Below are 10,866 nucleotides of genomic sequence, written 5' to 3' on the forward strand. Positions count from 1 at the left end.
CTCGGTGTGGACCTCACACAGCCTCATTTACACAGTGAGGCCAGCACTGCTGGAACCTGGGGGGGCCGACGGATGGAGGGGCGGGGGCCGCACCTGCCAAGGGCCCCCTTCTCCTTCCCGGCCTGCCCCCGCCCCCAGCTCCCAGAGGTGCCCAGCCACCCACACGGCCCTCTTCAGACCCTTTGATCAGTTTCCTCATCGACTGTCCACCCACACAAAATACTCTTTGCACTTCAGACCCTTTGATCAGTTTCCTCATCGACTGTCCACCCAAAGAAAATACTCTTTGAAGTGAAGCTGTTGTTTTGCTACTGGAATGGAGACAAACCCACAGCGTGTCCTGCAGGGAGGAGGCCATCTGGGCAGAGGCGGGCGGCCTCTCCCCGGGGAGCCCTCGGCCTCTGAAGGCCGATGGCTGAGCAAGCGGACAGCGGGTCCGGAATCCGAGCAGCGCCACTGGCCTGCCGGCCAGTCCCCTAGCCCCCCGAGCCGGCCAGTCCCCTAGGACCCCGAGCCGGCCAGTCCCCTAGCCCCCCGAGCTGTCCAGTCCCCTAGGACCCCGAGCCGGCCAGTCCCCTAGCCCCCCGAGCCAGCTTCCTCTCCGGCACACCTCCCACCCCTGTGTCCCAGGACAGCACCACAGGGAGCGTTTAGGGAACAGTGGCAGGGGGCGCTCCAAATGCTCAGTTCGGACACCGGAGCCTGGTGCCCTTCGGGTGTGGATGAGAAGGTGACCTACAAGGGAAAAAAAAAAAAGCTTAGGGGCGCCTAAGAGAAGACTGTCTGGTGTGTGAGTTGTGACAGTCGTGCCTGGCCACCGAGGGGGGGCCTCTAGGCCCACGTGAACCCTCCTGTACCCTCCCCACTAACCAGGGGCCCCCCACAGTGGGCGCCGCTGGCGATTTGACGCGGGGGTGGATCTCGTGTCACAGGAGGGACCGGGCTGAGGGCCTGAGGCAGGGCTTCCCAGGGACGGCACCGCCAGCCTCGGGTGGCAGACGCACCCAGAAGGTTCTAGGAGTCCCTGCACGAAGCAGGCCGCCGGCTCGCCCCAAGAGCGCCTCCGGGGCGCCTTCCGGGGCATTCCTTTGCACCCCCTCTTCGGGGGAACCGACGCCAAACGACTGGGATGTGCCTTACGCTGCGTCCTCATTCCCCGCCGTGCATCGCTCTTCCCGAGAGCGCCGTAGCCATCGCGAGCCTGGCCTCCCTGATTCTAACGGTGGCTCCGTACTGGTCGTGCTTTGGTCATTGGCGCCTGGCACGGCTCAGCCCCAGCCCACAGCGTGTGTGGCAGTCACGGGCCAGCCACTCTTTGGGGGCCAGGGGACGGCAGACAGGCCCCTCCTAGGAGAGGAGAGGCCCACCCAGCCTGGCGTTGCCGGGTGCTGCTCCGGGGCCCAGCTGCAGCCGCCTGTGCGTGAGCTGTCCCCTGCTCCGTCCCCGTTTAGCCTTGACGGCCACGGAGAGCGACGGGACCCCACTCATGGAGCAGTACGTGCCCTGCCCGGTCTGCGAGGCCTCCTGGGCCCAGCACGCCGACGCCGGCGACAGGGCGGAGGGCGTGCAGTACTTCGACATGGAAGACTGCGTGCTGACGGCCATCGAGTGCGACTTCATCTCCTGCCCCAGGCACCCCGACCTCCCCGTGCCTCTCCAGGAGCTGGTCCCCGAGCTGTTCATGACCGACTTCCCAGCCAGGTATGCAGCCGCCCAGCCTCCCAGCCAGCCCCGGGCGACTCTCAGGGCCCCATCCCAGGCTGCCGAGGGGAACCGGGCTGGGCCTCCCCTCTGAGCCCCGCTTCACTGCCGTCTCAAGGCGGAAGGGGGTGCTCCCCAGCCTGCAGGCTCATTTTCATCTCTCGGCAAATGCCGACCCCTAACTGCTGCCCTGCGGCTGAGCGTTTGGAACCCCGAAATCTGCGGAGTCTCCCTCCGCCGATCTAAGATGACAGCCGGGGAGACGGGCTGCAGGAAATGGAACACGTTAGGGGTCCCGTCCAACAGGAAACCGGCACGGAATCCAGGTGCTCGGTAGAATGTGGAGTCCTCTGTAGTCATGGAAACCGGAAGCTGCGGTGTGGGCTCCCCGGAGACGTTGACGTTGGTGGCTGCCAACCTTTCTGGAGTTGCGAAGTCTCGTAATTTGCTTCTTCAGAGGATGGCTGTATCTAGTTTTGATCAAGAAAATTAAACTTTGGGGGGGCGGAGGAAGAATATTGGTATTCTCATTTTTTCTAAATTGCTCCCCCATCCCAAGAAAGTAGATGTGGAGTGCTCTGTGATGCTGTAGCATCGGGGCTCCAAAGCATGCTTCTGGATGCGTCTATCACGTTAAGAACCGATCCCTACGTTGGATAACTTCCCCAAAGTTCTTTTCAGTGACCCCATTACTCTTTCCTCTAATCCTCGATCTTAAACGTGTGGCTGTCGCTTCTCAGAGGCCCCATGCAGAGTTTCGCATATGTGTGAATCCGATTCTTTTGGGGAAGGTGCCTGATTAGTTAGGCGGCCCCAAAGTTTTCGAATTTCCACTTATTTTCTGAACCTGATTTCCCTGAGTCTGGGCAGCGAGATGCTGCGTGGAGTCTGGGCAGCCAGGCCGCTGGTCCCTGCTGGCTTGGTTCCAATCGCAGCTGCGGCGTGGCTTGTAGACTGAGTTACTTGGCCAAAAAGCCCAGCGACCTGAACGGGACTTGAAATCCAGCAGAGGCTCTGGGAACTCTGGCTGTGGCCCCGTAACCGTCACACACATTGCACGGTTGCATCTTGGAGAAAGGGGGGTCTGTGGGGCCAGGAGGGCTCCAGTGGGGGCACCTGGCAGAGGTAGTTGATGAGGGACCCAGGTGGACCTCGGCAGACCAGGGAGGGCGCAGACAGGGAAAGCTTTGGGTCCGCCGGGCCCTCCATTCCAGGAGCAGCTTGCAGTCTTTCCAGAAGCCCAGCAGAAGTGTCTCTAGGTTTATCTAGAGTTAGAACACACAGACCAGCGACGAGGTCTACACCCCCTGCCCTCAGATGACATCCTAGTCCTTGATTGCGAAGACATTGGTCACGCCAATCCCAAGCTCCGTGTGGTCGTTTCTATAATTCTTCCCTTAATAAAAAGAAACGGGGAAACAGCTAACCGAGCAGTACCTACGGCCAGCTTGTCTGATGGGTCCCAGCTTTCAACGCACGGGCTTTGGGAGGAAAACGTCCAAAGGAAGCTTTTTTCCGTATCCGCGCCTTTCAGAGGCTCCCGTGTGCCAGTCACCATCTCCGCCCACAGGGCCACCCCCGTGTGAGACCACAGGTTGGCAAGGCTGCACGGCCTGCCCAGACCTGTCTGACCCCACAGACGGCTTCGATCCCTGACTCTCCACAGGGGGAACAAGTGACCGAGCAGCCCCTGCGTCCGCCCAGCCCGGGACCCGCCCCCCAGGGGGTCTGTTCCCACCCCACGTGCGCTGTGTTTTCGGCAGGCTCTTCCTGGAAAACAGTAAGCTGGAGCACAGTGAGGACCAGAGCAGCATCCTGGGCCAGGGCGGGAGCGGCACCGTCATCTACCGGGCCCGGTACCAGGGCCAGCCCGTGGCCGTGAAGCGATTCCAGATCAAGAAGTTTAAGAACTTCGCTAACGCCCCGGCAGGTAACCAGGCCCTGGATCACTTCCTTCCAGACAGGTGCTCGGTCCAAACCTCATGCCACCTCACAGAGCCCCAAGGCCACAGGCACAGGCGGGGGGGAGGGAGCGGGCGACGCCATCGTGGGGCCTGGGGACAGCCGTTTTGTACCTGGCGGGATACGGGACAGGCCCGGGACAGGCCAGGTGGAAGGAGGCTTGCAGTTCGCTTTTGGGGATCACTCTCCTGCCCAGACATGAACCCCAAGAGCATGGGTCACCCGTATCATTTCCACCTGCTCCGTGTCCAGCACGGGCCTGGCACGTGGTGGGCACGTGATCAGACCTCGGCAGACCCTCTCAGCCCGTGGGACCCTGTCGGCCGTCTCCCCTAAAGGAAGGAAGGTGGCACTGTGGATGTATCGATTGGGAAGCTGGCATGGGTGGCTTCTCGCCGCCCCCCATCCCCACCGAGGAAGGAGCACCCCCTCGCCTTGGCACACTCAGGCACACGTCACGTGGAGCCCCTCGCCGCTTAATGGTCAGCCAGAGCGGGCGCTCGGAGGCCTCCTTGTTCCCAGCCGGCTGCACACCACATTTGTCGCTGCCCCTGGCTCACCGCGGTCACCTTTAGGATCACAGTGGCGATTTACACTCTTGGTAGGAAAACTAAACTCATAGAACAGCATGAAGAAAGCAGATCAGAAAGGAAGAGACAAAACTGTAATCACGTGACGAGCACAGACATCTAAGAGACTCGGCTGACAAACGTCAGAGCCAATAAAAGCTTCATCAAATGTCTATAGACGGGAGCCGAACACCAGAATTCAGCCCATTCCCACGCTCGCCATCGGCCCAGTGGGTGCGTGTGCGCGTGTGTGCGCGTGTGTGTGCGCGCATGTGACGTCTGATTCTAAAATGCACGTGGAGCGACAACAACCCATGAACAGCCAAGAAAATCCGATCGCGCGAGACGGAGTTGGGCGGCCCGCCCAGCTCACGGGGTGACTCGTCAGTCCCGGGCGCGAGGGCAGCTTTCTCGGGCGAGGACAAGGCGAGGACAGGCCACCCACAGAGCAGAGACCGCGCGCGCGTGTGCGGGAAGCTGGCGCCTCGCAGGGGGCATCACGCGTGGAGGGAAAAGGCTGACTCTCCGCGACATCGGGGTGGAGACGTGGGTCGGGCTCCGTGGTCACGAGCAAATTCGTCATGGGTTCAAGGCCCGATGTGAAAAACGAAACTTGTACGCTGAGAAAACAAATTAGTCCCGGCACGAGTGATGCTTTTTCACTGCCAAGATTTGTTTTTCCTGCCGTTTGAATCCCCGATTTTAAAATCTGACCACAGGGGAGGGACAGATCGGGGCACAGGAGGACAAGCAGGGCCTGGGGACACAGGCAGGCGCCTCCCGCAGGGACGAGTTTCGAGAGCACCGGGAGGTCACAGCAAAGGGGTGACGTCACCCACCGCTGCCCAGAGCCCTTTCTCCTCTGGCCTGAGACGGCATGTCATAGGCCTGTGGCCGCCCCACAGTTTTATCTCTGGACTAGAAGGTGGTGGTCTGTTCTGCCTTTAGTGTCCTGGCCACTGGGTAGGGGACAAAGTGGGCAGCGGTGACAAAACCCTCAGCATCCTGTGGGTGACCAGTCAGGGGCCTGCTTACGGCCCGCCAAGGGATGCAGACTTGGAATAAGATACAACTGTGACCCTCAGGCGGCCAGCAGTGAGGCGGGGTGAGGGCTGCACGAGAGACAGCTGGGTGACGAGGGTGGGGACATGCACGGCCCTCCGTGGATGGGGCCGCGTGATCTGTTGCACCCTGGCCCCACCAGCCCCTTGAGTCCCACACGAGGCAGCTCTGTGCGGCTGGGACGTGCACCACGCGGCCCCAGACAGGGTCCCTGGGTGGGCGGTGTAGGGCCCGCGGGGCAGCCCACCCCCACCCCCGTCCCCCAATCTCTGACGCCGGGCTGTCCCTTGCAGACACCATGCTGAGGCACCTGCGGGCCACCGACGCCATGAAGAACTTCTCGGAGTTCCGGCAGGAGGCCAGCATGCTGCACGCTCTGCAGCACCCCTGCATCGTGTCCCTCATCGGCATCAGCATCCACCCGCTCTGCTTCGCCCTGGAGCTCGCGCCGCTGGGCAGCCTCAACACCGTGCTGTCCGAAAACGCCAAAGGTACCGGCCCGGCCGAGAACATTCCCGAGGGCGTGGCCCGAGGCCCGGCCCGACGGAGCCCCAGGGAGGCCGAGAGCCCATGGCGGGCGGCGTAGGCCTGGGGACTGCCTCCTGCCTGGCCCAGTGACCTCCGTGGCCCCGCACCAGGTCTAAACCGGTGTGGCGGTGCCATCGAGGCCAGAGGTGCTCACACTGTAAAGTCAGCACCAGGTGCCAGGTCCTGGTTCTCGGCCGTGATCCAGGGGCCACTTTTACCTTATCTTATTTTTTAACAAGATTTTTAAATAACTGACCGTGAGAAATAGGTAACTAAATTCCAAAGAACTGCTAGAGGATGGAGGTCGCTGTCTCCTGACTCAGGAAGAAAAAAATGCCATGAAAATCAATTATTTCTCCCTCAGTGTCAAAGTCGTTTTTTTAATGAGCGTCTTATACCCGCAACTCGCCCCCGACAGTCCAGCGACCGGGGGCAGGGGGCCCTACAGGTACACGAGGACTGTCGAATCCTTGCTCTTTTAGTACAAACAGCACTTCCGGGCCCGAGATGCCATGAATGAACCTGCAGCAACGGGCGTGTCTGTCCTAAATGATACTTGACTGAAGGAGGTCACGCTCCATCTCCGGTGTCCCGCGGGGAGACTGTCGAGAACGCGTCAGTAGGACAGAAAGTGCTGGGCGGACAGAAGGTAGGCAGAGAGGACGGTCGCCCAGCTGACAGTTCGCTACATTTTTGTTTTTCTTCTTTGCAAAGATTCTTCCTTTATGCCGCTGGGGCACATGCTCACCCAGAAGATCGCCTACCAGATCGCCTCCGGCCTGGCCTACCTGCACAAGAAAAGCATTATCTTCTGCGACCTGAAGTCAGATAACATTCTGGTCTGGTCCCTCGACCCCAAGGAGCACGTCAACATCAAGCTGTCGGACTACGGGATCTCGAGGCAGTCATTTCACGAGGGCGCCCTGGGCGTGGAGGGCACGCCTGGCTACCAGGCCCCAGAGATCCGGCCCCGCATCGTGTACGATGAGAAGGTACCCGGCCCCTTGCCTGCAGCTGCCCAGCGCCGTGTTCCCCGCTCCGAGCAGATGGCTCACGGCCTGATTGCTTTAAGGATGCCCTAAGCGCGTGAGAGGTGACCTGGCACCTGTGGCCATTAACGAGATAAAAATAATAATAATAATAATTGGCAAATCCGTGTGCCAAAAACAAGAGCTTCTTAGTAGCAGGGGACGCAGGCCGAGCGCCTCAAAACTGAGATTATAATAGGAACCTTCATACTGAAAATTCTCAGGTCTACCTCAGCTCTTATCCTGCCGAGAAGTTATTTCTTGCCCCTTCTGGAAGCCCGCATAACTCCTCGCTAGGCCTTCTTCTGACATTAAAATGAGAGGAGTCAGCCTGGTGTGATCTAGGGGACGTGCCCCCCCGTTTAGGGTCTGCATACACTGTTCATCTAGCGGCGAGCACGCTGAGCTCAGGGTCTGTGTTGTCCTGCCTTGTCTTCATGGTCCAGGGCGAGGCCCATGGCGCCCTCGGAGCCCTTACCCAGTGCCTGACGGTGAGCTAGTCTGAGTGTGTGTGCACCGGATGGATGGATAGACAGAAGGCGGGGAAGACGAATGTGCAAAAGATTGGGCGAGTATGCGGGTGGTCAGAGAGAAGGAAGGAAGGACACAGAAGATGGACGAATAAAGGGACAGAACGATGCTTGGTCAGGTGTTTGGACAGGTGGAGCGAGACGGAGGGGTGGCGAGTGTCCCCCTTCGCACGGGACCCACGTCTTCCTTCTCCGGTGGTGTCTCCCCGCTCCCTCCAGCTTGCGAAAGCTGCCGAGCCCAGGCAGGGGACCTGACTGGGCTCGCGTGTCTGCCCAGGTGGACATGTTCTCCTACGGGATGGTGCTCTACGAGCTGCTGTCCGGACAGCGGCCGGCGCTGGGCCACCACCAGCTTCAGATCGCCAAGAAGCTGTCCAAGGGCGTCCGCCCGGCGCTGGGCCCGCCGGAGGAGGTGCAGTTCCATCGGCTGCAGGCGCTCATGGTGGAGTGCTGGGACACGCAGCCCGAGAAGGTACCTTGGGAGGGAGGGCAGCTCCGGCGCGGAGGGTCTCGAGCACGTACGGCCGCCCGCCCGCCCGCACGGAGGGTCTCGAAGGCCCAGGGCGAGCTTCTCTGCCCGCCTCTTCTAGAAAGAGACGCCCCCGGCTCCTGATCCATCCGCATCATTTTCTTTGGCGTGTGTATCACCCTCGTGAAAACGACCTGTTTTTTCCTCCCAGCCTCGGTGCTGGGTCGTCATGTACAGAGCACCAGCCCTTTCTGCCATCCCTGTACAGGGGCAGAGAGGACGTCAGTGTCTCTTTGCAGAGAAATGGCTGGGAAGTTTGCTCATGGGAGGCGATCATCACGTTATCATTTTATTTATCTATTTATTTTTAATTTTTGTTTTTTTAGGCGAGGCAACCCTTGGTTGACCTCACAGATTGCAAGGACCCTGTCAGTTTACAATCCCTTATTTTTTTTATTTTTTACACCTACAGCACCTGGTCTTCCTAGGTGGTCTCCCATCCAAGTACTAACCAGGCCCGACCCTGCTTAGCTTCTGAGAACAACTGGGGTCGGGCTTGTTCAGGGTGGGATGGCCATAGGCCACATTATCATTTTAAAGCTAGTTGTTTCTGGAAGGGGCCAGTGGTCTCCCCGAGCTCCAGGCGCCGAGGGTACTAAGACCCGGTGGCCAGGAAGGGCCTGTTTCCGGTCCTGGTTTGTTCGGGGGGGTCTCCAATGAGCAGGTCCCAGTCTTTCCGCCCCGGTCCCAGATCCTTGGCTCCGTGGGCAGAACAGGCATCCGTCTGGATGTACGTGACCCTGGCGGCCTCTCTCCCTCAGAGACCGCTGGCCCTGTCGGTGGTGAGCCAGATGCAAGACCCGACCTTCGCGACCTTCATGTACCTGCTGCCCTGTGGGAAGCAGACGGCCTTCTTCTCGCCCCAAGGCCAAGACTACACGGTGGTCTTCTGGGACGGGAAAGAGGGGTCCAGGTAACGTCCTGAGGCCTCCCGGCCCTGCTGGTGTCGGAGGTGGGGGCGGCCACATGATTAGGGGGCAGCGAGGGGTGACTCAGGGAGAGGCATTTGGTGGGCGGTGGGCTGAGAGCCGGCGGGGTGCTCACACACACACCTGGTGGCTGAGGGGACCGCGGGAGGTGGCGTCCGCTGGGGCGTCGGGGGCGAGGGAGGGCTGCGCTGTAGGCTGGGAGCTACCTTCTGCTCCACGGGGGTGGAGGGGCTGGGGCCGGAGGACAGGGCCTGGAGCAGAGCTTCTTCCCTGGGGGCCGCCTTTCTCCGCCCGGACGGTCAAGCACGACAGGCCTGGAGCAGTCGGTCCTCGAGCCCCGCTGAGCGTGACAAAATTCAACCCTGGGCCCGGGACGGTGGACAAAGCCCAGAGCTGATGTCCGCCTCCGAGGCCGCTGCAGGCCGGCCAGGGTGGGGGAGGCGGTCCCCGGCCACCGCAGCCGACCGCACGCCTGTCGCCCCGGCAGAAACTACACGGTGGCGAACACGGAGAAGGGCCTCCTGGAGGTGCAGAGGATGAGCTGCGCGGGCATGAAGCTGAGCTGCCAGCTCAAGGTCCACAGCTGTCTGTGGACGGCCACCGAGGTGAGCGCCCAGCACGCAGGCCTCTCCCCGAGGCAGGCAGCACCGGGTGACAGCCCCTGGGGGCCAGGCTCAGCCCCCCAAAATGCAGGAAACCTAGAAACATCTGGATTCCCAGTGACCCCAGCCCACACCCGTGCGGCCCAGAGCGCTGCCAGCAGCCCTGCGACTCTGCAGCGGCGTCTCACCATGGGCAGCTCAACCTACCTGTCCCTGGCTGGTGACTGGGGCTCAGGTACCGAGTGTCAGGTTCAGGGTCCCAGCAGAGGGGACCCCCAGTAGGTTGGCGAAGTGACTGGGTTACTTATAATGCTGCCAGGTGTACACAGTAAACCCATCAGCTCTGAGGCCTTCGGCCTTCACATAAAGGCAGGCAGCAGGAGGCCCAGGCTGCCTCTGAGAAGGCCCGACGGGAATGCCCGAAGGCAAACGCCTTGCCGCTAGTGGGGGTGGGGAGGGGGGTTATAAACTGGCGCGACCTTTCCACATGGCAGTCGGGAAATATGGTTAAAACGTGCGTCAGAAATTTCTTCACCCTGTATAAGTCTCAGTAATTTCAGTTTTAAGAATTTGTTCTAAGGAATAAGCAAAACACATACACACATGTACACAACACGCACAAACGTGCATGCACACACATGTGCACGCGCACACAAGCACAAGCGCGCATACACACGCACATGCACACATGCGCACACATGCACGTATGCACACATGGACGGGCACGCACACACATGTGCACGTGCACGTGTGCACAGACGCATGCACAGACGCACGTGCACGCACACACGTGCGCGCATAGACATGCGCACACGTGGGTGCATGGATGGATGCACATGCACGCGCATGCACAGCCACACACGTGCATGTGCACACGTGTACACATGCAGGCACATGCATGCACACATACACATGCACAGACGCGTGCATGCAGATGCACGCACAGGTACACATGCACAGACACACGTGCATGCAGACGCACACACATGTACACATGCGGGGCACACTCGTGCATGCGTGCACAGACATGCACGTGCGTGTGTGCTCACGTGCACATGCAGGGTCATGTGCACACGCATGTACACAACACACATGTGCATGCACACACATGTGCACATGCACAGAAGCACAAGTGCACATGCACACACACGCACATGCGCACACACATGTACACAAGGATGGGCACGCACACACATGTGCACGTGCACCTACACATACATGCACAGACACACGTGCAGGCACACACGTGCACACATGCAGACATGCACACTCGTGCATGCGCGCACAGACATGCACGTGTGTGCGCTCACGTGCACATGCAGGTTCACATGTGCACACACAGGTTCACATGCACAGACATGCATGCATACACACGTGCACATGCACAGATGCACACACACACACACACTGCCGTGTCTAAAGAATG

General features: G+C 60.3%; 1 protein-coding gene and 1 pseudogene across 1 annotated transcript in view; one reads left to right on the forward strand and one right to left on the reverse strand.

Moving 5' to 3' along the window:
• Window positions 1–10,866, forward strand: part of LRRK1 (leucine rich repeat kinase 1) — a 112,030-nt gene that overhangs the window by 93,514 nt on the left and 7,650 nt on the right. Inside the window, exons 22-28 of the mRNA XM_025041236.1 lie at window positions 1,452–1,701; window positions 3,465–3,631; window positions 5,588–5,785; window positions 6,537–6,814; window positions 7,658–7,852; window positions 8,671–8,822; window positions 9,326–9,443. Coding sequence (XP_024897004.1) covers window positions 1,452–1,701; window positions 3,465–3,631; window positions 5,588–5,785; window positions 6,537–6,814; window positions 7,658–7,852; window positions 8,671–8,822; window positions 9,326–9,443 — 1,358 coding nt within the window. The remainder of the gene's footprint in view (window positions 1–1,451; window positions 1,702–3,464; window positions 3,632–5,587; window positions 5,786–6,536; window positions 6,815–7,657; window positions 7,853–8,670; window positions 8,823–9,325; window positions 9,444–10,866) is intronic.
• LOC112472806 lies at window positions 8,313–8,431 on the reverse strand (annotated as a pseudogene).

The sequence above is a fragment of the Pteropus alecto genome, unplaced genomic scaffold (assembly GCF_000325575.1).
Source record: "Pteropus alecto unplaced genomic scaffold, ASM32557v1 scaffold59, whole genome shotgun sequence".
In the NCBI taxonomy this organism is placed as follows: Eukaryota; Metazoa; Chordata; class Mammalia; order Chiroptera; family Pteropodidae; genus Pteropus; species Pteropus alecto.